Here is a 26497-nt window from a genome sequence, read left to right on the forward strand (position 1 = left end):
TGAAGAGCTGGAACTCACTAGTCAGTACAACACATACATTATAATACAAGTTTTGCTTGTGAGGCCTCACCTGGCAAGGGAAGCTGCCTTCCTTCACTCCCTGTAGGCACATCATGGATTTAGAGATTTCTCCATTCCAGGCCTGGCTGCTGTTGCACACACGGCTGTCGATTACCTTAAGCGTCATCTCCTGTAGAGCTTTAGATGTTGGCCCATTATACTTCAAGGAGCCCCAGCCGGCCACGCTGCACACTACACCAGGGGCCACACGTCTGTCTCTCCCTGGAAGCTGGAGAACAGTCACATTCTCATTCAGCTGTGCCTTCCTGCTCAGCTGCAGAGGGACAGAGAAGTAGGGGTTTAGAGTGTAATATCCAGAGAGGACCCTGAAATCTTCACCCTAGACTGTGGTGCATATGCATAGCTTCTTGGTCTGTATAGAGGGGTTTAAAGTGCTACAAGCACAGAACCCCCTAAAATCACCACTCGGGTCTGTATTGAACATGCACGCCTCCTTGGGGTGCATGGAGGGGTGTAAAGTGTCACATGTAGAGGACCCCTTCAAAGCACCATTGTATAATGTGGCGAAAGATTCAGACTTGGGCTAAATGGCCTAAGAAAAAATGCAGGAAGAATACAACTATTTGCCGAGAAAGAGAGTTTGGCTCCCTGTATTGGATCGTCTACAAATATTCCTCAATCATTTGCTTCATCTTACAGATTGAATTGTACACAGACTGTCAACACCAACAATAGCAAGATAGCAGACTATCAAGGGACAAAATACTGAAAGGGAAGTACAGATTTACCGTTCCTAACTCCACATCTTTACACCTTGAAGATATATGTACAGCGTAGGTATATATATGTGGAGTTAGCTAGAGAAAATCTAGACGTACTTACCTGGCGATATTTTATAATCAATATTCTGTCCCATTTATATTGTGACTCTGTTCTTGCTGGTACAGTGTTTCTGCACACTTTCCTCACTGCTGATCAGTGGTAAAGTGCAAGTGCTCCTGTAACATCTTATAAAGATAACTTGCCCAAGGAATTAGGTAGGAAAATAAAGTTTAGTATGCCTGAACTCAGAATCTAAAGATGCATCTTTCAGTTAAGGTGATTTTTATATTCTGTGTTTGAAAATACCGTGTGCCTCTGCTGGAATGTGGATTGGCTGTTTGGGTTTTGGATGACAGAAGGCTGGGGAGCAGGAGTGCTCCAGATAGTCTAGGTTGCTCAGGAAAGGGCTGAATAGACCTGGGCTGTAATTAGGGAAGAGGGAGGAGATTTCCTTGCACCTCAAAGGGCCTGGTCTGCCTCTGACCATGCCGTCTCCACCTCCTGCCAGGAAGTCACACCAGAGAAGGCAGAACTGGTTCTGGCTGGGCACAGACACTCTCTGCCTAAGAGATCAAAGGATTTTGGGATATAAATATTGGGGCCCAGACCCCTGACTTTTAGAACTCCTTTGGACCAAGAAGACTGCCAAGAAGAAGAGGAGCTGGAGAAGCTGTGAGGAGGAGCTACAACTTTGCTGTGTGCTTTGCTGTGTTGGCCTGCAGTGGCTGCTTCTGTCTTGGGCAGTGAAAGGACTGGACTGAACTTTCTGCAATCTACTTTTGTGAGTTTCGCCAAGGGCTTGAGGGAGAGCTTGCCCCCTGTTCAAGAAGTCTCGGGAACAGCAAGACTTCAAGCTCTTCTGCCCTCAGCACTGAGGACTGTGTGTTTTGTGCTGCAACAGAAGAAAAAGCAACCCAACGCTATCTACGACGCCACTGCCGACTCCGTGTCCAGAAGGCACCGCAGAGGGAACTGCCGCAACGCCGCACTGCGACTCTGGTCTCACAGACGCCTGCTGATGCCGCCACCGAGCCGCTGCTCACACCGCGACCTGTGGGCACCGCACTCGGCCCCGCCTCGCTTCACGCCGCCGCCTTGGTATCCCCGACGATGCTGCTCCACGCCGCAATCTACGCCGCTGCTTGCACTGTGGTTTGAGGGCACCGCTCGTAAAGTTACACAACGCACTGCCCTCATCCCGCACTGCAGCCCTGGCCTACCGACGCCGGCACCACCAGCGCTTCAGCCTCCGCGACGCCGCTGCTTGCACCGTGACCTGCCAGCACCGCGACGAGCACCGCCTTCACCTCGCACCGCGACCCTGGTCTCACCAACTATGCCATCTGACGCCGCCACCGAGCGGCTGCTCACACCGCGACCGGAGGGCACAGCACGTCGCAGCGCTGCACTTCGCACAGCAGCACCCGACGCCTGCCGACGCCAGTGCTCCTGACTTCAACAGAGGGGAGTTCGACCTGCAACGCGTGTGACTTCAAGAGCCTTGACGACTCCTGCACCGACCTCCGGAACCGACGTCTACGGATGCCATGCTTTCGGAAGCTCAACGAGAGGTTGCCGTCGCCTTGCATTTCTTAAAGGTACTGTTTGCGGGTCTTCCCGACACCGTAGCTGGCCCGCGATGCTGCAGTCATCCAGAACTGTTTGGATTTGTTTGCTTACGAGGCCGTGATAGCCTCGGACGGAGCTATTGACATCAAGGAACAATTTTTCAAGCATATTTTGATAATTGAAGATTTTCAAGTACTGCATTGTGGATTTTTATTGTTTTTGGTCTTGTCTTAAATATATAAAATTACTGGATATTTTTCTAAACTGGTGTAGTGTCATTTTGTAGTGCTTACACTGTATTACTGTTGGTTATGTGCAAATGCTTTACACACTGCCTTTAAGATAAGCCTGGCTGCTCGTGCCAAGCTACCAAGGGGGTGATCAGAGGTTATTTTAGGAGGGTAACTCCCTTATTCTGATTAGAGTGGTGGTTTCTGCCCGACTTTGGCACATGCCCTAGCCAACCAAAAATCCCATTTCTAACAGGCTTCCTATGTACCAGTTGTGACATTGTAATAATCATGCAAGTCGTAGTACTAATAAGGTTTCACCTTGTTTACAAGAATTTTTCAATTTCCCCCTCGTATTGATCCGATGGTTCCTGCAGTTACTGATCATCTGATTAATCCTGGGATTTCCGTCTGATGTTGCCTCGCACTTTGAAGATTAATCCAGTTTTTTATTATTCTCAGTTGAAGTAATTTTCCTGGACCTCAGCCTTCACCTGTACCACCACCAATCATGGTACAATGGCAAACAGAACAGGAGGGTCAAGAAATCTGGGTCTCACTGATGCTTTAAGGCAGTGGTGGAACGATAATTGAGGGGGCCCCCCTGCAAGGTACGTGGGGGGACCCCCTCTGGACTATCAGGAGCTCTCCGGCCAAAGTGCTGGTCTGAGGGTTCCCCTGGAGCTTGGATTACCTTTAAGGTAATCATGAGTTCTTAGGTCACTTGAAAAATTACCCAACCGGTGAGCATTCTTGGGAAAATACTTGAGCTGTGTGTGCTCGCATATTATCTCGTCAGTTCTTCCGATGGCCTTCTTTCAAGTCTGGAGCCTCAGGAGGGGCCCTTACTGTCACATGTATCCCAAGACCTTACCAGAGGTTACGAGCGTTCAGAGGCATAATGCTATGTGCCACTTGACTGCGCTTACCGCAAAGTCAGACGGTATGCAGAACGCAATGTTCCGCACGTGGCCCTGCTGTAACTTACGTAGACATGGAGGTGTGCTCTACCACGAACAAGGAAGCGTCCGACAGGAAGGGTACCGACTGGAGAGCGGACTTCTGCACTTGGCAAAAAATATCAAACTTGGGTGTTTTGTTCTCGTAATAAGTCGACGCAGTGAGCTATGGAACGGGGTGTAGTTAAATCTTATGAACTGCACTTTCCAAGATGGTGGCCTCAACAGACTATTGTATCTGAGGTGCCCCATCAAAGAGCAAGTTGCGTCTTTTCAAATGATGCTAGTTTTATTTGAATCATACATGAAGGCGTTGACAAGCAAATGAGATATCACATTGCATTTGTTCCCATATTTTTTTTGTTGAGCTCTTCAATACCATGCTCCTTATTTCATCCCAGATTTTTAGGTCTCGCCTGACCAGCGCTTTAGCGCTGCTCTGGCGAGACTTATAGTAAGCGCGTTTTGGAAGTGCAAACAGTGGCTTTGCAGGCCTCCAACTACAGTGCATGTGACCCGTCCGGGCGCGCGCACCATTTGGAATCCTGCAACCACTTGTTTGCTTTCACTTTAGCCGTGATTCATCGCACCATTTGGCAGCCTGCGTGCCCGCCCCCACTCCCCCTCCCACTCCGTCAGCTTCAGTGCGCGCTTGTTAACTATTGAAGCTACAAGGGCTCTGCGTACTTGATGCTGTTTTAAACTACTGGTTAATCTTGACGCTATATTGGGGATACTGTGTTGAGCCTTGGGCTGCTATTGACGCCGAATTGTGTGCTTTTTGAAAATGGTGGTTGGTCTTTGCATTATATTGGCTGCTGGTTAATACAATGGCTGCTCTTGGTGCTGAGTTGCTTAATGTTTTAAGACAGCATTTACTCTAGGCACTACATAGCCGTGATTCATCGCACCATTTGGCAGCCTGCGTGCCCGCCCCCACTCCCCCTCCGTCAGCTTCAGTGCGCGCTTGTTAACTATTGAAGCTACAAGGGCTCTGCGTACTTGATGCTGTTTTAAACTACTGGTTAATCTTGACGCTATATTGGGGATACTGTGTTGAGCCTTGGGCTGCTATTGACGCCGAATTGTGTGCTTTTTGAAAATGGTGGTTGGTCTTTGCATTATATTGGCTGCTGGTTAATACAATGGCTGCTCTTGGTGCTGAGTTGCTTAATGTTTTAAGACAGCATTTACTCTAGGCACTACATGACTGTTTCCACCCAGTGGCCGGGATTGACACCACGTTGGGTGCTGTATGATTCAGTATTTGCTCTTGGCACAGCTTCCAGCAATTTTAATTGCTTGTGACTTACCATTTGCAGCACCCCTCAGCGAAGCAGCTCTTTACTACTGTGCACTTTTAAATCAGGCATTTCTATTTTTCTTTACACAATTTAAATCTTGAATACTTCTGGGCCAATGGCCAATCATTCACTACACATGAAACAACACCATCGCCAAACACGTGTTCTTGTTTTACGTGGATTAAACCAATATGACGCTTTACAATCTGATTGAAAGTTGCATGATATCCTTTAATAAGAAATACAGTAACCTTGTGTGCTGCTAGACGCCATAGGCAGCGCGCCTGTAAAAGATTTGTTATTCAAGAGATCAGGGCTGAAGTGTTCGCCAGCCCCAAAGCTTGCCTTATGCAGGGCAGTGGGCTGACTCTGTCATCAAAAAGGGTTGCGGTTTACGAGTCTCGCTATACTAGCCTCAAACTGAAGAGTTCAATGGCAATATGTAAACCCAAATGTACAATATCTGGTGCCAATAGTATGGTATACTAGAGTACAATAAAAATGTTCTCTCAGCCCCACCCGCAAACTCCCCAGTCACATGGAAACTGATCTGGTTTAACAAAGTATTAAACCAAGATGTTGTAAACCTGTTGTAAGTATGTAAAGCTCAGATCAATACTGCCTTAATTTTGGGAGGTAGAGGTATCCTTTCTCCTTAAAAAAAAAAAATGAAATATAGGAAAGCCAGCTAAGGATCAAGTGCGTAGGAAAAAAAGCATTTGCAATACAATAGGTCTCGTATTTGTGAGTATTTGAGCTACTGGCATTGTAAATGACAATGCCTTTTATTTATGTGTTTTGAAAATCTGTGAGTAGTGTGTACTTATGGTCCTTGCTTACGAGAAGCAAGGCTGGCATTAAAAGACATGCAGTTACTGCGAGCCTTGCTTCTCGTAAGCAAGGACTATAAGTAAAATGTGCGTATTTATGCAACATTTGCAGGTTTGCAAAACACAAAAATAAAAGGCATTTTCATTTACAATGCCAATAGCTCATACTCTCGCAAATGCGAGACCTATTGCATTGCAAATGCTTGTTAATCTTTGCAGCTGGATTTCTGTTGGGATTTTCTTTTTGGATTTCTTGATCGTCTCTTCCATTTGCCTGAAGTCAGCGAGAGCTCGGATATTGCCCGTCTACTGTTGCATTTTTCTTCTTCCACAATGAAGAACTTTATGATTGTTAAGGAAGTTTTTCACACTTCCCCCTCCCCTCACCCGACTAGTGACCCTAAGGAGACTATTGAGACTTTTCACATGTATATTAAACACAAGGTGGCCCAGTGGCTACTGAGAGGACTCGCCCTCTCCTCAGGCAGTCAAGGACACCTAACCGACCTTCTCCGCATCATGCCCTCAACACTCTCTTCTTCCACAGACTACACCTGATACAGCGGCTGCAAAGCAGATGCTGGCGGGATCAAAGTATGGTTGGTCCTACTTTCAGGCCTCTCGATTGACCGCTTCCCATCCCTCCCTGGGCCGGGGGCGGCTTGGCGCGGCCTTACCTGGAGCAGCATGATGTCATTCTCTTTCGAGAAATCGTCAAACCCAGTGTGAGGGTAGTAGCCCTTGACTGAGATCTCCTGGTCCTCGGGGAGCCGTCTATCGATCCGATGAAGCCCCAGCACCGCTCGGATCGGCCCCAGGGTTCTGCATTGGAGAAATAAACTAAGTAAATACCACATACAGGTCTGAATGGATCCCCCCTCTGAGAACCACGCCGATTCAGCCAAACACCACAAAATGGAACTTCTGAAGCATTGCTAACTTGTAATGAAGGAAACAAGGTGTTCTGAAATGAAAGTGTGCACTAGGGTTCAGAGAGAACAGACTGATTTGAAGAGGAAAGTGAAAAGATAAGAAGAGCCACCGCCACCAGCAGCACACATACAGGATGCCTGCTAAGAAGAACCACCAGCAGCACACATACAGGATGCCTGCTAAGAAGAACCACCAGCAGCACACATACAGGATGCCTGCGTAAGTCTCTGGTAGTACACACAACAGCAGGACCTGCAGGCCACCCGCTCAGAGGCACAGCTACAAAGGTCTGGACACGCTATCAACCTCCAAAGGGTTTTTGTGTCCATGCTGCCACCACGGATGTCAGTGCAAGACCCAGGGCAGGGACGGTAGTGCTCGCGGAGGATGGGGTACGCTCCATTCCCCCCTTCCACAGCACTTCAAGCAGGGGTCCAGCACAGCTTTGGTAGGCTGGGCAAAGGTGGCAAGAAGCACTGTGTGCAGGTGCAAAGGGGGCAGAGGAGGCGGAGTCTGCAAGAAGGGTAAAAGAAAAAAAAAACAGCATCTACCTTTAGAGATGGGAGGATGCAGAGTTGTGGCCTCTCGAACCCCAACTTCAGAAAGTGTCCTCGTGATCTGCTTTCACAACGCGACACCTCACCCCCCCCCCAGGCTGCACACAGGGGGCTGCATCGAGTAACCTTTCATGGTGGTGCCGAAAATCACACATTTGCAAAAGCGACATGCGAACCACACACATTTCACACCTTTTCTTCCACAGCCTAGTCAGGCTCATGAGGCAGGGTGTGAAAGGCTGCGGTCGGGGGGCTTGGGTGAGAAGGGGAGGGCGGGGGGGGGGGGCAGGCTCTCGTCACCACACATACAACTGTCAGTTTCACTCGGCCCAAAGGGATAGGAAAGTCGCGCGCCCTGCAAACAGACCGACAGCAGTTCTTTCACCTACATGTTGGGGAAGCAGTGAGCCACCGTCAGCACCCACTGTGGGTCGACCAGGGCGCCCCCACATTTGTGGACCCCCCCGACCTGTAAGGATACCATGTAGGGTCTGGAATGCGGCTTCGCCTCACGACCTCCGATGATCTCAGCCTCTGATCTGGCGGCTGCAAGAGGAAAGACATGGGTGGAAGTCGTGTGAGGCGAACAGAGCCACCCCCCGCCCCAATGTTGAGGTTCTGTACTGCCAGCAGCCCCCCAGAGCGGCACAAGCACCCGGCGTTTGTGGCCTACCCAATCTCTGCCACTCTCAGCACATACTACCCAGCCCTCTCTGTCACCTGCACCCAGTGGCTGTACCAATGGGCCTCTATGCCAGCCTCAGACAGGCCTGTGGGCAAACTGAGAGAAGTCTGCAAGCTTCAGTGATGACTAGATGGGGCAGCGGGAACCTATGGCCATCCCTCACACTCAGGCCATCGGCTCCACTTCAGCATCCTCCTCTCTGCCAGCCCCACCATGTATAAACCTCTCCCTCTCCCAGACCCACCATGAACAAATCTCTCCCTCTCCAGACCCCGCCATGTACAAACCTCTCCCAGCCCCACCATGTACAAACCACTCCCAGCCCCACCATGTACAAACCGCTCCCAGCCCCACCATGTACAAACCGCTCCCTCACCAGACCCCGCCATGTACAAACCTCTCCCAGCCGCACCATGTACAAACCACTCCCAGCCCCACCATGTACAAACCGCTCTCTCACCAGACCCCGCCATGTACAAACCTCTCCCAGCCCCACCATGTACAAACCTCTCCCTCTCCAGCCCCACCATGCACAAACCTCTCCCTCTCCAGCCCCACCATGTACAAACCTCTCCCTCTCCAGGCCCCACCATGTACAAACCACTCCCAGCCCCACCATGTACAAACCGCTCCCAGCCCCACCATGTACAAACCGCTCCCTCACCAGACCCCGCCATGTACAAACCTCTCCCAGCCGCACCATGTACAAACCACTCCCAGCCCCACCATGTACAAACCGCTCTCTCACCAGACCCCGCCATGTACAAACCTCTCCCAGCCCCACCATGTACAAACCTCTCCCTCTCCAGCCCCACCATGTACAAACCTCTCCCTCTCCAGCCCCACCATGTACAAACCTCTCCCTCTCCAGCCCCATGTACAAACCTCTCCCTCTCCAGCCCCACCATGTACAAACCACTCCCAGCCCCACCATGTACAAACCAATCCAAGCCCCACCATGTACAAACCTCTCCCAGCCCCACCATGTACAAACCTCTCCCAGCCCCACCATGTACAAACCACTCCCAGCCCCACCATGTACAAACCGCTTCCTCACCAGGCCCCGCCATGTACAAACCTCTCCCAGCCCCACCATGTACAAACCTCTCCCTCTCCAGCCCCACCATGTACAAACCTCTCCCTCTCCAGCCCCATGTACAAACCTCTCCCTCTCCAGCCCCACCATGTACAAACCTCTCCCTCTCCAGCCCCATGTACAAACCTCTCCCTCTCCAGCCCCACCATGTACAAACCACTCCCTCTCCCTGCCCCACCATGTACAAACCTTTCCCAGCCCCACCATGTACAAACCTCTCCCTTTCCCAGCCCCACCATGTGCAAACCACCCCCTCTCCGAGCCCCACCATGTACAAACCACCCCCTCTCCGAGCCCCACCATGTACAAATCTCTCCCTCTCCCAGCCCCACCATGTACAAACCTCTCCCAGACCCACCATGTACAAACCTCTCCCAGCCCCACCATGTACAAACCACTCCCTCTCCCGGCCCCACCATGTACAAACCTCTCCCTCTCCCAGCCCCACCATGTACAAGCCTCTCCCTCTCCAGCCCCACCATGTACAAACCACTCCCTCTCCCAGCCCCACCATGTACAAACCACTCCCTCTCCCGGCCCCACCATGTACAAACCTCTCCCTCTCCCAGCCCCACCATGTACAAGCCTCTCCCTCTCCCAGCCCCACCATGTACAAACCTCTCCCAGCCCCACCATGTACAAACCACTCCCTCTCCCAGCCCCACCATGTACAAACCACTCCCTCTCCCAGCCCCACCATGTACAAATATCTCCCAGCCCCACCATGTACAAACCGCTCCCTCTCCAGACCCCGCCATGTACAAACCTCTCCCAGCCCCACCATGTACAAACCTCTCCCTCTCCAGCCCCACCATGTACAAACCGCTCCCTCTCCGAACCCCACCATGTACAAACCACCCCCTCTCCCAGCCCCACCATGTACAAACCTCTCCCAGCCCCACCATGTACAAACCTCTCCCTCTCCAGCCCCACCATGTACAAACCTCTCCCTCTCCCAGCCCCACCATGTACAAACCTCTCCCAGCCCCACCATGTACAAACCACTCCCTCTCCCGGCCCCACCATGTACAAACCTCTCCCTCTCCCAGCCCCACCATGTACAAGCCTCTCCCTCTCCAGCCCCACCATGTACAAGCCTCTCCCTCTCCAGCCCCACCATGTACAAACCTCTCCCAGCCCCACCATGTACAAACCACTCCCTCTCCCGGCCCCACTATGTACAAACCACTCCCTCTCCCGGCCCCACCATGTACAAATCTCTCCCAGCCCCACCATGTACAAACCGCTCCCTCTCCAGACCCCGCCATGTACAAACCTCTCCCAGCCCCACCATGTACAAACCGCTCCCATCTCCAGCCCCACCATGTACAAACCGCTCCCTCTCCCAACCCCACCATGTACAAATCTCTCCCAGCCCCACCATGTACAAACCGCTCCCTCTCCAGACCCCGCCATGTACAAACCTCTCCCAGCCCCACCATGTACAAACCTCTCCCTCTCCCAGCCCCACCATGTACAAACCACTCCCTCTCCAGCCCCACCATGTACAAACCTCTCCCTCTCCAGCCCCATGTACAAACCTCTCCCTCTCCAGCCCCACCATGTACAAACCTCTCCCTCTCCAGCCCCACCATGTACAAACCTCTCCCTCTCCAGCCCCATGTACAAACCTCTCCCTCTCCAGCCCCCTCTCCCTCTCCAGCCCCACCATGTACAAACCTCTCCCTCTCCAGCCCCACCATGTACAAACCTTTCTGTACAAACCTCTCCCTCTCCAGCCCCACCATGTACAAACCTTTCCCAGCCCCACCATGTACAAACCTCTCCCTTTCCCAGCCCCACCATGTACAAACCTCTCCCTCTCCCAGCCCCACCATGTACAAACCGCTCCCTCTCCAGACCCCGCCATGTACAAACCTCTCCCAGCCCCACCATGTACAAACCTCTCCCTCTCCCAGCCCCACCATGTACAAACCACTCCCTCTCCAGCCCCACCATGTACAAACCTCTCCCTCTCCAGCCCCATGTACAAATCTCTCCCTCTCCAGCCCCACCATGTACAAACCTCTCCCAGCCCCACCATGTACAAACCTCTCCCTCTCCAGCCCCATGTACAAACCTCTCCCTCTCCAGCCCCACCATGTACAAACCTCTCCCTCTCCAGCCCCACCATGTACAAACCTCTCCCTCTCCCTGCCCCATGTACAAACCTTTCCCAGCCCCACCATGTACAAACCTCTCCCTTTCCCAGCCCCACCATGTACAAACCTCTCCCTCTCCAGCCCCACCATGTACAAACCTCTCCCTCTCCCAGCCCCACCATGTACAAACCTCTCCCTCTCCCAGCCCCACCATGTACAAACCTCTCCCAGCCCCACCATGTACAAACCACTCCCTCTCCCAGCCCCACCATGTACAAACCACTCCCTCTCCCAGCCCCACCATGTACAAACCTCTCCCTCTCCCAGCCCCATCATGTACAAACCTCTCCCTCTCCAGCCCCACCATGTACAAACCACTCCCTCTCCAGGCCCCACCATGTACAAACCTCTCCCAGCCCCACCATGTACAAACCTCTCCCTCTCCAGCCCCACCATGTACAAACCTCTCCCTCTCCAGCCCCACCATGTACAAACCTCTCCCTCTCCAGCCCCACCATGTACAAACCTCTCCCTCTCCAGCCCCACCATGTACAAACCTCTCCCTCTCCAGCCCCATGTACAAACCTTTCCCTCTCCAGCCCCCTCTCCCTCTCCAGCCCCACCATGTACAAACCTCTCCCTCTCCAGCCCCACCATGTACAAACCTTTCTGTACAAACCTCTCCCTCTCCAGCCCCACCATGTACAAACCTTTCCCAGCCCCACCATGTACAAACCTCTCCCTTTCCCAGCCCCACCATGTACAAACCTCTCCCTCTCCCAGCCCCACCATGTACAAACCGCTCCCTCTCCAGACCCCGCCATGTACAAACCTCTCCCAGCCCCACCATGTACAAACCTCTCCCTCTCCCAGCCCCACCATGTACAAACCACTCCCTCTCCAGCCCCACCATGTACAAACCTCTCCCTCTCCAGCCCCATGTACAAATCTCTCCCTCTCCAGCCCCACCATGTACAAACCTCTCCCAGCCCCACCAGGTACAAACCTCTCCCTCTCCAGCCCCATGTACAAACCTCTCCCTCTCCAGCCCCACCATGTACAAACCTCTCCCTCTCCAGCCCCACCATTTACAAACCTCTCCCTCTCCCTGCCCCATGTACAAACCTTTCCCAGCCCCACCATGTACAAACCTCTCCCTTTCCCAGCCCCACCATGTACAAACCTCTCCCTCTCCAGCCCCACCATGTACAAACCTCTCCCTCTCCCAGCCCCACCATGTACAAACCTCTCCCTCTCCCAGCCCCACCATGTACAAACCTCTCCCAGCCCCACCATGTACAAACCACTCCCTCTCCCAGCCCCACCATGTACAAACCACTCCCTCTCCCAGCCCCACCATGTACAAACCTCTCCCTCTCCCAGCCCCATCATGTACAAACCTCTCCCTCTCCAGCCCCACCATGTACAAACCACTCCCTCTCCAGGCCCCACCATGTACAAACCTCTCCCAGCCCCACCATGTACAAACCTCTCCCTCTCCAGCCCCACCATGTACAAACCTCTCCCTCTCCAGCCCCACCATGTACAAACCTCTCCCAGCCCCACCATGTACAAACCTCTCCCTCTCCAGCCCCACCATGTACAAACCTCTCCCTCTCCAGCCCCACCATGTACAAACCTCTCCCTCTCCAGCCCCACCATGTACAAACCTCTCCCTCTCCCAACCCCACCATGTACAAAACTTTCCCAGCCCCACCATGTACAAACCGCTCGCGCTCCTCACTTCATGTTCCTCCGGCACTCCCTGCCCGCTGTGCTCTCCATCAACCAGATGCCTCTGGGTGTCTACCCACACTGCTGTGGCACCACCACTCTAGGGCACTCTAACTCTTTCTCCCTGGTCGCTTCCCTCCTCTAGCTCTCAGTACTTTAAGGCAGCCTGCCATTCGTTTTAAAAAAAGTTTTTTCAATTGCTTTTTGTATCTTTGGGTTTTGTGTTTCGCCGTATTGTGGGGGGCTCAAGCAGTAAATTGAGTTTTAGATTTATGTGATGCATCAGTGGTTTTAAATGTAGGGGGGATATGACATTCTGATATGCTCCATGTTGATTTGATGTCATTGTAGGTGCATATATATAATATTAAAGCTTTGTGAAATTTTTAACCTTGGTTTAGGGAAAAAGTCTACAGCACATGCAGAAAGGATTTGAGTGATTGAAACTTTATTAGTGTGCGAGATAATCTCTCCGAGGGGAGTGTCTTCCCACTAACACAACATACCACACCGGACATAACCCAGTCTAAACCACACAGGCTACCTTAACATGACACAGTCCAACCCATAGTCCACTCTAACATCCCCCTTTGCACAGAATGTTTTATTGCTGCTATGACACTGCCACAAATAGGACTCCGCACAGTCAGCATGGTGACAAGTTTTTATTCCCACATCCAGCGGTGTTCACAGCTAAACAATCATAGACCATGTGGAACCATCACAGGTCTGCCTGGACTTTTGCCAGAGTATAACTCCACGTGGAAGTACAGGTTGTAGCAGATGCGCGTGTTGCGCTCGATAGGACATTATTTTTGGATTTCAGCCCATCTCACCCATCTGGGAAGACCACCGCCCTCATGGGTCGCTATGCCTTCCGTCCGCCCTTACGGCCTCACACTTGTCTTTCTCTTCCAAGTATTTTTACTTGGATTACATTTTGTTATATTTCTTTTTGCTGACTTTATCCCAACACCCCTCTGCAGAGAAGTGGCATAACGTTTGGATTGTTACAAAGTGCAGTTTTAACAAGAATGACGCTTTCATTCTCAGCGCAGCAGGCAAATAGTATTTTGATTATGGAGAGCTCCCCTGACACCAGTAAAAAGGCAATGGGGCAAGGTGTTGTAAGATAGCTTACCTTGCTTCATGGAGGCCCACCATAGCTTTAACACAGTGAAGTCCTTACCTACTTCACTCTCACGCGACCTGATGGGAATACCCTTTTACTGCCTGATTTCAACAAAGTGAAACCAGAACACCTGGATAAATCGTGGATTCTCCGCTTAAATTGTGTGATCTAAGGCAAATACTTTATTTCACCAAAACTTTTTTTACTTCAATACCGCATATGAAAGTGCTTTCAAATATGTGTGTCCAGGATACAAATTACACAAAAACCTATTGCGTTTGGTTTACTACACTATAATGTTGCTCTATAAGAACCTAGGCCAGCACGGGCTTTACGCGACAGCTGTCTCGCCTCTCAGTTCACTAACAGTTCATGTTTAAAAACCATCACTTTTAATATAGTACTTTTCGGTGCAGCGCTATAACGTGTTGGATTAATATGTTAATGTAATGTAATGTAAATTGATACTTGTATAGCGCACTACTCACACGCAAGGGTCTCAAGACGCTTGTACGAATACCGCTGTGGAACCCATCCTGGCTTTCCCTGCGAGGCGTCCACTCCTGGGCACCCCCAAGGTGGAGGCCAGGCATCCTTAGCGTTGTGGGGGCCGTTGTGGAGATTAAGCAAGCTATTGCCCAGAGTTGCAGAGTGGGACTCCATGATTGGAATAGGCACCGAGGCGAGAATTATCAGGTCTGTGGAATTTTTTAATACCAAAGCTTACACGTGTTAAAGAAATACACTTGCTTGAATTTTGAAGAGACTGTGTTATATTTAACGAGAGGTTTGTTTGCAATATGAACCATACATTTTCAGGGCTCGGCTCGTGAACAGGCTCTAAGAACAGAGCCAGACCCTTGGCTCAGCTTGGCTCTACCCGTTAGGTTGTTGACTCACCCACCTCTACCCTGGAAGAGAAATAGGAGTTAAAGGGGGTGCCTTCAACTGTTGACGGACTCATGCCCCCACACGCCTACTGAGGTGATACTCAGCTTCCTGTAGATGCTATTTCCATCTTTTTTTCCCCAAGGTTTTGTATAGTGGGAACTTGACCCGAAGGTATCAGAGCGCTTTACATGAGCACCAGTTACGTTACATGGGGACACATACATTTTTGTCGGGCACAGGGAGATTATTTGATTTGCCCAGAATCACAGGATGTGAAGCATCCCTGCCGAGACTTCTTAATGCGTCAAATAAAATCTCGATCTCCGGACAATTCATTAATACTGGACTACACATTAGAATTTGGGCAGAGCATCACACCCACCGTTCTTGAATTAGCCAACCCCCTGCTGAGCACTGCAGAAGTAACATTCCTTTGGCGGTCCCTCTTCTAAAGAAGCCCTCGTTAGATGCCACTCAGCCAGAAAAACTCTGTCCCAATTCCCTGCTACCATTCCTGTTCAAGGTGTGGAGAAACATGCTGATCTCCAAACCAACTTTCTAGAGCAAAACCACATTTTAGATGGTTCCCAAGTGGTTTTAGACCCTCACACAGCACTGAGACTGCTCTCCTAGCAGTCACCGAAACTCTTCGCAGCACGGCAGATGCGGGCAGACCCCAGGCTCGGATACTGCTAGATTTGAGTGCGGCTGTCAGTACAGTCTCTCATAGGACTTTACTATCGCGCCTCAATGAACTTCATGAAAAGGAATTTACAGTAGGGTTGCCAAAAGAAAAATGCCAGCCATGTGTTGTTTAAAGAGTCTGCAAAGACCTCCTCTTGTCACTAAATAGAATAAAAAAGTATGTATTAATTCGTTATGTGACTTTTCTGTCTTTGTTCCCTTTAATTGTCAGCCATGGATCATTGAGGCAGCCCCAGAACACAATTAAAAGTGCTTTCTATTTATATTTGCTGTTCTAAGTATGCACAGATAAGTGCTGAAAATACAGCTTTAGGTGACTGCTTATTTTTGGACCGTCTGCCATCAAAATAGCGTGCTGGCAACCCTAACCATAAGACTGGAAGTTTGTTGCAAGATCAGCACATTATTTCCTCCACCCTCGATACCTGATTAATGCCATAATAACAATAGTTGTAACTTAAATATGAAACCCTATGCCAGCCCTCAATGACATGCTCAGTTACTCCAAGTGTCTGGGAATGCACCCTGCATTCAGACAACTCACTCCTCGTTCTCACCCTTCACTTTCACGCTCATCCTGCACTCACAGGGATCACAATGCACGCACACTGACCACCATGCACTCACATCATTCACCCGCTCACCCTGCACTCGCAGTGATCACTCGGCACTCACAATGAACTTGTACCGTTCACCCTGTACCTCACCCTGCAGTCACACAAGCACACTACTCACCCTGCACTCATGTGACACTTCACTCACCTGTCCCCCTCACTGCTCACTCTGCACTCACAAACCCATCACTAACCATGCCTTCATTTGTGCAACTCTGCACTTACATCCACCCAAATTCATATGGTCACCTCACTCACCCTGCAGTCACTCCTCTCACCCTACTCTCACACTGTTGCCTTCGCCCCCTGAAGTTCGGGTCTAGTGGCTCCCCTGCTTCTACCTATTATTATTATTTACATTTGTAGTGAGCTTCTGTTACCAAAAGGTGTCCTGGGGCCAATAACCATCTGCTGCCTGAAGGCAAATGAGAAACACACAGAAGGGGAAGGAGAACCAGCCAAATGGGGTAACCTACAGAGCATAGAGCCAGGTTTTTATATCTTCCCAAAGGATAATAGATTCTTGGTGGAGCGAAGCAAAGGAGGGTGCACGTTCCACAACTGCGCGGCCTGCACCAAAACAGCGAGACAGACATTTCATGCCTTCCTGAATTAGGGAACAATAATCCGAGTGGCTCAGGCCGAGAGGAGCATACGGGTCCGACCCGTGTGCTCGGTGAGGAGAGATGAGAGGATTAGAGAGGACAGCAAGGGAGTGAGAGAATTCGATTGAAGAGGTCAGCGATGAGGAGAAATGTGAACTGCCGAAGGGCAGTGCGGACACGCAGGAAGTGAGTGTGAGCGAAAGGTGAGGGCTACTGTCAAACTGCAAGAGAAGAGAGCTGAGAGATGATCTGTGACCTAAATAGATAATTTGATGCGACAGGGGTGAGGGACAGCAGCTCTAGGGGAAGAGAGGGGGTACTGGGGTGGGTGCTGAGCAGTGCTTAATTTGCAATAAAACATGTGCCAGGGCCCTCACCAGTAGGCCACAATAACTTTAAACACCCACCCCAGGTCCTATGTATCTCTCACAAAATCCTATTCAAACGGGGTGCCCCCAGTGTAGCCACCTTGATGCAACGCTACTGGCCCCCCCAGAGCTCTACATTCCGCTGATGTGAATGTGGCTCAACCGCCCGCTAGTCTCAAGCCAGCATGGGAGGAGGCTCAGACCCTAATGGAACTCTGTGCCCCCCCCTCGCCCCCCCCCGCAGAAGGACTCAAGGCCACTTACAATTCAGGAAACAGTTGAAGACCTGCCCTGGCTGTTCTCCAGTCAGAATGCTGAGCGGTCTTCCCTAAGGCGGCTTTGTCTCTCCTGTGAGTAGCGCCCAGAGGCCCTGATTAGGGCAGCCGTGCGCTTTAGAAATATTTTTTTAACATAATAATTTTGAACGGTGCCATGTCTCACATACTATTTTAGTTTCTAGTACACTGTTTTGCTTTGTTCTTAACTATATATATATATATATATATATATATATATATATCCATGTGTATAAATATATATATGTATTTCAAAAGAAGGTAGGGCGATGTTCTGATATTGAGTTGTCCACGGTTCTATCTACCCTACACATCCATTTTGTAACACAAACACACAATGCCACACACACACCCGCTGAAGGCCAAAGCCACACACAGACTCACCCGCTGAAGGCCAAAGCCACACACAGACTCACACACTGGAGGCCAAAGCCACACACAGACTCACCCGCTGAAGGCCAAAGCCACACACAGACTCACCCGTTGAAGGCCAAAGCCACACAGAGACTCACCCACTGGAGGCCAAAGCCACACAAAGACTCACCCGCTGAAGGCCAAAGCCACACACAGACTCACCCGCTGAAGGCCAAAGCCACACACTCACCCACCGGAAGCCAAAGCCACACACAGACTCACCCGCTGAAGGCCAAAGCCACACACAGACTCACCCGTTGAAGGCCAAAGCCACACAGAGACTCACCCACTGGAGGCCAAAGCCACACAAAGACTCACCCGCTGAAGGCCAAAGCCACACACAGACTCACCCGCTGGAGGCCAAAGCCACACACAGACTCACCCGCTGAAGGCCAATGGACGCAGAGCAGGGCCAGCGCCAGCCACATCCACATCATGATGGAGCCCTGGGTTCAGCACGTCTCCAAGCTGGATCAAGCGCCTTCTGCTCCAGGTCACAGCGCGCAGCGCTTCGTCTTCCGCTCGAGTGTGGCCCCCCGAGCGCCTGCCTTGGGTTCCTGGTAGCAGGGCGGGCTCGTCAGCGGCGTGGGCGAGGGGTGGAGGAGGGCAGGCGGATGGGCCTTCGCCACAGAGGTGCGACTTTCATTTCTGATCTCACAGAGGTGGTGAGCTGGAGGGCGATGCATGGTGGCCGACTGCACTAGAGTAGGAGGGAGCCAGCAGCACCGCAGACATCACAGACCTCCTCCCAGTTCTAGAATCTTCGTGCTGCTGATGCCACAAAGGCCTAGAACACAGAGAGTCCAAGCAGCACCTCGGACATCACAGAACTGCTTCCAGTTCTAGAACCTTCGAGCTGCTGATGCTACTAAGTCCAAGAACACGGGTCTCAGCAGCACTTCAGACATCAGAGATCTCCTCCCAGTCCTAAATCTCTGGTGCTGCTGATGTCACAAAGTCAAAAAACACAGGGGGTCCCAGCAGCACCTCAGACCTGCTCCCAGTTCTAGAACCTTCGTGCTGCAGGTGCGGGTGCCACAAAGTCCAAGAACACAGGCAGCAGCACTTCAGACCTCAAAGATCTCCTCCCAGTCCTATATCCCTGGTGCTGCTGATGTCACAAAGTCCGAGAACACAGGGGGTCCCAGCAGCACCTCAGACATCACAGACCTGCTCCCAGTTCTAGAACCTTAGTGCTGCTGATGCCATCAATGCCTAGAACTCAGAAGCTCTCAGCAGCACAGACCTGCTCCCAGTTGGTTAATTGTTTGCTTCTCTCATGGCCCTGGAACCATATGTGAGGAATCACTCCTGCGCACCATCCCTCTGCATCCAGGCAGGTCCAGCACCCACACTGCTTGCATCCATGCAAAACATGCACTATTGGTTTTATTTTTAAATAGAAAACGAGTATTGGTTTACTTTGTAATCGAAAGGGAGCCGCTTGCGTATCCCTGGGCCTCTGAACACTACTGAATGTTAGTGTGGAATGTGAACACAAACCCCTGGTTAACATCTTGTCACCTGGAGGAGGGCCAGGTTGGCAACGTTAGCCGACACGTAGGCTTCCTGTTAGCTTGCAGATGCCAGGAACATGGAATGTACCTGCAGATTGCATCTGAAGACCACTTGGTGACTTCACTGACCCTCAGGAGGGGGAGTGGAACTGGTTGCATCTGAAGACCTCTTGGTGACTTCACTGACCCTCAGGAGGGGGAGTGGAACGGATTGAATCTGAAGACCTCTTTGTGACTTCACTGACCCTCAGGAGGGGGAGTGCAACGGGTTGCATCTGAAGACCTCTTGGTGACTTCACTGACCCTCAGGAGGGGGAGTGGAACGGATTGAATCTGAAGACCTCTGTGACTTCACTGACCCTCAGGAGGGGGAGTGGAACTGGTTGCATCTGAAGACCTCTTGGTGACTTCACTGACCCTCAGGAGGGGGAGTGGAACGGGTTGCATCTGAAGACCTCTTGGTGACTTCACAGAACCTCAGGAGGGGGAGTGGAACGGGTTGCATCTGAAGACCTCTTTGTGACTTCACTGACCCTCAGGAGGGGGAGTGCAACGGGTTGCATCTGAAGACCTCTTGGTGACTTCACTAACCCTCAGGAGGGGGAGTGGAACGGGTTGCATCTGAAGACCTCTGACTTCACTGACCCTCAGGAGGGGGAGTGGAACTGGTTGCATCTGAAGACCTCTTGGTGACTTCACTGACCCTCAGGAGGGGGAGTGGAACGGGTTGCATCTGAAGACCTCTTGGTGACTTCACTGACCCTCAGGAGGGGGAGTGGAACGGGTTGCATCTGAAGACCTCTTGGTGACTTCACTGACCCTCAGGAGGGGGAGTGGAACGGGTTGCATCTGAAGACCTCTTTGTGACTTCACGCAGCCTCAGGAGGGGGAGTGGAATGGGTTGCATCTGAAGACCTCTTGGTGACTTCACTGACCCTCAGGAGGGGGAGTGAACTGGTTGCATCTGAAGACCTCTTGGTGACTTCACTGACCCTCAGGAGGGGGGAGTGGAACGGGTTGCATCTGAAGACCTCTTGGTGACTTCACGGACCCTCAGGAGGGGGAGTGGAACGGGTTGCATCTGAAGACCTCTTGGTGACTTCACTGACCCTCAGGAGGGGAAGTGGGACGGGTTGCATCTGAACACCTCTTTGTGACTTCACGCAGCCTCAGGAGGGGGAGTGGAATGGGTTGCATCTGAAGACCTCTTGGTGACTTCACTGACCCTCAGGAGGGGGAGTGGAACGGGTTGAATCTGAAGACCTCTTGGTGACTTCACTGACCCTCAGGAGGGGGGAGTGGAACGGGTTGCATCTGAAAACCTCTTGGTGACTTCACAGAACCTCAGGAGGGGGACTGGAACGGGTTGCACCTGAAGACCTCTTGGTGACTTCACTGACCCTCAGGAGGGGGAGTGGAACGGGTTGCATCTGAAGACCTCTTTGTGACTTCAGGCAGCCTCAGGAGGGGGGAGTGGAACGGGTTGCACCTGAAGACCTCTTGATGACTTCACTGTCCCTCGGGGGGGGGGGGGGGGGGGAGTGGAACGGGTTGCATCTGAAGATCACTGGGTGACTTCTTAGAACCTCAGAAGGGTGAGTGGAACCGGTTGCATCTGAAGTCCTCTTGGTGACTTCAGATAATCTAAGGGAGTGGTGGGGGGAGTGGATCGGATTGCATCGGAACACCACGAGGTGACATCATGCAGCCTCAGGAGGGGGAGTGGAACGAGTTGCATCTGAAGACCTCTTGGTGACTTCACGCAGCCTCAGGAGGAGGAGTGGAACGGGTTGCATCTGAAGACCTCTTGGTGACTTCACAGAACCTCAGGAGGGGGAGTGGAACGGGTTGCATCTGAAGACCTCTTGGTGACTTCACTGACCCTCAGGAGGGGGAGTGGAACGGGTTGCATCTGAAGACCTCTTTGTGACTTAACGCAGCCTCAGGAGGGGGAGTGGAATGGGTTGCATCTGAAGACCTCTTGGTGACTTCACTGACCCTCAGGAGGGGGAGTGGAACGGGTAGCTTTCACTGTAGCTGATTTGGAGAGGAATGACCTTAGAGCAAAAAGTATGCATAACTGGAAGAGATTCAAAATAAAGAGATGGGAGCAAGGCTTAAGATGGTGTTGAATAACATCAAGCCAGAGGTTGAGAGGACAAGTGAAAGCACATCTTGCACCACAGGATGAACTGGGTGTTACCAATAGTATTGTATCACAGGCAGACTTGAATATCCTCCATTGAGTTGGAAACAGGATTGTTGAGAAATGCCATGAGGGCTATTTGAGCAAGTTTACCACAAAAGGCGTGCCAGAGAAATGTATTTGTGGCTGGCTATTGAAGAATGGGTGCACAATCACTGATGTGTGTGTGAACAGCACAAAGTCGACTAAATCCCGCAGGGTAAAGTCCAAACCAGTGGATGTGCCGAAAGCCCCCCAGAGGCAGCTGGAAATAGAGGTCATTGGATCATTTTCAGTGCTTCCTCAGAGAGAGGCATGGTGTTAGGCAGATCTATTCATTTTCAAAATGACCAGAGGTCAGCATGTAGGACAAAGTGAACTCTGATACCATCTGAGTTCCTAGATGATGTTTTTTTTCAATTGGGGGGGTACGAGAGAGCCCAGTATTTGACAGTGAGATCCCACATGAAAGAGAACCTTCAATATCTAGATGTTGTTCACAAGAGGACGTTGGTTTTCTATCCGGAAGCCATCAGACAAGTGGAGCGAATCAACAAGGTTTCAAGGATACTGTTAAACTGACAAGGATGAATGGGACACACTGGAGGAAGGCGCTCCGATTTGATATGAAACTGAACGACAGTATATCCCGTACGCAGGTTGCCCCACTTTCCAGTTATTGCGTGGTAGTTTCCACGTTGGTTGAGAGCTTCATGGTGTTGGAAGAATGTTCAATTTAAGAAGACACAAGAACACATTGTTATGGTCAAGGATCAAATGGATAAATCCAGGGGTAAACCAACAAAAATAAATAATTGTGTTGGTCAATTAATCCCTATGAAAAACCCTTGTGATAATGGGATGGGAACGTTAGTGTGGTCAGCACCCCAGGAGCTTGTTTAAGAATTCATGGGGAGAGTGGGAGGTGGAAAGATCAAGATCTTAGGAAGGGTTCCCTTTTCAAGGGAGATCGTGAAGTTTCAGATCCACAGAAATAGGCTATAGGAAATAGAAAGCGGTAATGTATTCCTGGATGCTGATTTCTTGTCTAGAATGGAAGCATTTGGATGGAAGGGTGTGTGACGGAAACTGGCAAATGTTCGTCAGATGAGCTCTGGCAGTGTGGTGCGTTGCGTTGCATTATGCCCAACAAATGTGTTTCTTAGAGGTTTAATGGGTATGGCTTATGGAGTAGTTGAAATTGTGTCAGATTAATCTATAGCATTGTATATAGATTCCAGAGAAGCAACTTGGTGCAAAGCGGGGGGAAATGTGCGTCAGCAGGTTCGTTGGAGCAATAAAAATAGTTGGGTACAACATTTGAGCACACAGTGCACTCAGGAGATTGGATCCCTACACCAAAGCAGTAAGGATTCCCTGGGTACAAAAAGAAAGTTCTTCTCAATCAAAAGATGGGAGGATTGGCTGGGTACACAAAGAGTCTTTTCGATCTAAAGTTGGGAAGAGGATTGGCTGGGTACATAAACAGACTGCTCTTCTCGATCTAAAGATGGAAGGATTTGCTGGGTACATAAGGCAATGCTACTTACCAGTATGCATCTGTTCTTGGCATGTAGAGCTGCCGATCTACACACTGTGCATAAATCGCTATCTGGTGTTGGGCCCGGATGTTTGCAGTTGTTTTTCGTCTTGGAAAGTCTTTGGAAGTCACTAGGTATGTCCTCCTCCTTTGGATCATACTGCACATGGGCTTCGACTCCATCCTCAGATTGCTTTTGGCCAGCAGGGAAATGATGGAGCGTAGTAGTAAGTAGTGAAGATGCCCATGTGTGTTGTATCTAAATTAGATAAAACTGGAACAGATAAAGGTAGCCGGGGAGGCGGGTGGGCGTGTGTAGATCTGCAGCTCTACATGCCAAGAACAGATGCATACTGGTAAGTAGCATTTGCCGTTCGAGGCATATGAGCTGCTGATTACACACTGTGTATAGATTATATAGCAGTTCCCAACCTTAGCGGCGACCACCGGTATCAGTTGCAGTGGTTTGAAACAGTGTTTTGAGGACAGCCTGGCCCACACTAGCTTGTTGCTTAGTTTGCACATCTACACAAGTGTTTAGTGAAAGTGTGCGGTGTAGACCATGTAGCTGCTTTGCAGATACCATCTAAGGGAGTGTTCCCTAAAAATGCCATGGAAGCCCCTATCTTACGTGTAAAGTGGGCTGGGGGGGGGGGGGGCAGTTAGTGTTCGCTTTGCTTTGTGGTAGCAAATCTGTATGCATTTAACAATCCACCTAGCTATCCCAGACTTGGATATGGGGTTGCCTTAGTGTGGTGGTGAGAAAGACACGAACAGTTGTTTGGTCTTACGAAAGGGTTGACTTCTTTCGATGTAGTAGAGTGAGGCTTGTTTGACATCTAATGTGTGGAGAGCTCTTTCTGCAATGGTCTGTGGCTGCGAAAAGAATACGGGCAGTTCCACAGATTGGTTTAGGTGAAAGGGAGAAATTAATTTAGGGAGGAATTTTGGATTAGTGCGGAGAACCACTTTGTTGTGGTGAATTTGCAGAAAGGGTTCTTGAATGGTGAGTGCTTGTATCTCACTGACTCTTCTGAGGGAAGTGATGGCTACAAGAAAAGCAGTTTTGCATGTTAGGAATTGAAGTTCACATTTGTGCAGAGGTTTAAAGGGAGGCCCCATTAGTCTGGTGAGAACGATGTTTAGGTTCCACACAGGTGAGGGTTGCACTCTGGGGGGAATTATTCGTTTGAGGCCTTCCATGAAGGCTTTTATGGCAGGTACTCTAAAGAGTGACAGATGTTGCCTGTTTTGTAGGTAAGCTGCTATGGCTGCAAGGTGCAGTCTAATAGAGGTGTAGGCGAGATTGCATCTTTGTAGGTGTAATAAATAGCCTATGATGTGTTGAATAGACACATCTAAGGGATTGAAGTTATTGTTGTGACAATAAACCACAAAACGTTTCCACTTGGCTGCGTAGCAAGCTCTAGTGGTAGGTCGTCTAGCTTCTCTAATGATGTGCATACAGTCTGGGAGGAAGATTTAAATAACCGAATTCTAAGATTTCAAGAGCCAGATCGCAAGGTTGAGATGAGCTGGGTCCGGGTGCTTGATCTCTCCATGGTTCTGGGTTAAAAGGGGTGGAGAGAGGGATAACTTTTGGTGCGGTACTACAGATAGTTCCAGCAGTGTGGTGTACCACGGTTGTCTGGCCCAAGTTGGAACTACTAGGATGAGAGTAAGGGAGTGTTGTTGTAGTTTGCGCACCACTAATGGAATGAGTGGGAGAGGCGGAAAAGCGTACGCAAATTTGCCTGACCAGTTCATCCATATCACATTGCCTTTGGACAATGGGTGTGGATACCTGGCGGCGAAGCTTGGGCATTTGGCGTTTTCGTGGGTGGTGAAGAGGTCTGTCTGTGGATGCCCCCACATTTGAAAGTATGGGTGAAGAACTTGTGGATGGAGTTCCCACTCGTGGATCTGTTGTGTTTGTCTGCTTAGTAGATCGGCCATAGTGTTTTGGACTCCTGGGACATGTTGGGCTAGGAGAAAGATTTTTTGGGGTATGGCCCATCTCCATATGCTCTGTGCTAGCTGAGAGAGGTGCGGAGAGTGTGCCCCTCCTTGTTTCTGTATATAGTACATGGCTGTCATGTTGTCCGTGCGGACTAGGACGGCCTTGCCTGATAGGTGTGTTTGAAATGCCTTTAGTGCTAAGAATATGGCTAGTAGCTCCAGATAGTGGATGTGGAGCAACTTTTGTTGAGGTGTCTACCTGCCCTGCATGGTGTGATGTAGTAGGTGAGCTCCTCAGCCGGAAAGCTAGGAGTCCGCTGTCAGTACTATCTGAGGAACAGGCTCCAGGAACGGTCACCCTTTGGAAAGGTTTTTGGTGGTCCACCACTGCAGAGTGCGATGGACACGACCGTCTACCAACACCAGATCTGTCAGTTGATCCTGGGCCTGGTTCCATTGGCGCGCTAAGCACTCTTGGAGAGGACGCATCTGGAGTCTTGCATGAGGTACTATGAATATGCAAGATGCCATAATTCATATGAGTTGAATGAACACTCGAGCTGGAAGAGTGTGTTCCGGCTGAAATTTGGCGCGTAAGGCCTGAATGTTTGCTATTCTGGCAGGACTGGGGTAGGCTAGCGCTCTTGAGGTGTCTATGGTGGCACCGAGGTATTGTTTTATGTGGGACGGTTGCAGATGGGTCTTCGTGTGGTTTACTGTGAAGCCCAGTTCGTGAAGTAGCTGTATAGTGGCGTGAGTGTGTTGTACACACTGGTTGTACGAGCTGGCTTTTATTAGCCAGTTGTCCAGGTATGGGAAGACGTGGATGTGTTGTCTTCGCAGATGTGCTGCTACGACCGCTAGGCACTTGGTAAAAACTTGCTGTGGTGACTCCGAATGGGAGCACTTTGAATTGATAGTGTTGGCCGTCCACTACAAACCTGAGAAACTTTCAGAGAGCTGTGTGAACGGGAATGTGGAAATAGGAATCCTTGAGGTCTAGGGTGGCAAGGAAGTCGTTTTGGGAGAGCTGGGGGGGGGGGGGGGGGGGGCTAAGTACCTGCTGGAGTGTGACCATGTGTGAACGGTCAGAGTGTATATAGTGATTTAGGGGCCTGAGGTCCAGGATAGGCCTTAGAGTGTCGTCCCTTTTTGGTATGAGAAAATATAGGGCATAAACTCCCATATTTTGTTGGTGGGTAGGAACTGGCTCTATCGCACTCTTTTGTAGGAGGGAGATTACCTCCTGCTTCAGAAGTGATGAATGTTCCTGTGACATTGGGCGTTGTTTGGGTGGAATGTTTGGGGGGGATTGATTTTAGTTCGAGGCAGTAGCCTGACCGAATTATTTGTGTTACCCATTTGTCTGAGGTGATTGTAGCCCAGACATGAAGGAAATTGTGGAGTCTGCCCCCGACTGGAGTGGGAT

The 26497-nt window shown here is 50.6% G+C and overlaps 1 protein-coding gene across 1 annotated transcript in view; it reads right to left on the bottom strand.

Moving 5' to 3' along the window:
• GZMM (granzyme M) overlaps positions 1 to 18433 on the bottom strand; it is a 35578-nt gene extending 17145 nt beyond the window's left edge. Inside the window, exons 1-4 of the mRNA XM_085640098.1 lie at positions 18250 to 18433; positions 7615 to 7771; positions 6413 to 6557; positions 71 to 334 (exon numbers count right to left, since the gene is read on the bottom strand). Of these exons, the coding sequence (XP_085496224.1) occupies positions 71 to 334; positions 6413 to 6557; positions 7615 to 7771; positions 18250 to 18304 (621 nt within the window). The 5' untranslated portion in view covers positions 18305 to 18433. The remainder of the gene's footprint in view (positions 1 to 70; positions 335 to 6412; positions 6558 to 7614; positions 7772 to 18249) is intronic.
• Positions 18434 to 26497: the final 8064 nt, after the last annotated feature.

Source organism: Triturus cristatus, chromosome 12 (genome assembly GCF_964204655.1).
Source record: "Triturus cristatus chromosome 12, aTriCri1.1, whole genome shotgun sequence".
Classification (NCBI taxonomy): domain Eukaryota; kingdom Metazoa; phylum Chordata; class Amphibia; order Caudata; family Salamandridae; genus Triturus; species Triturus cristatus.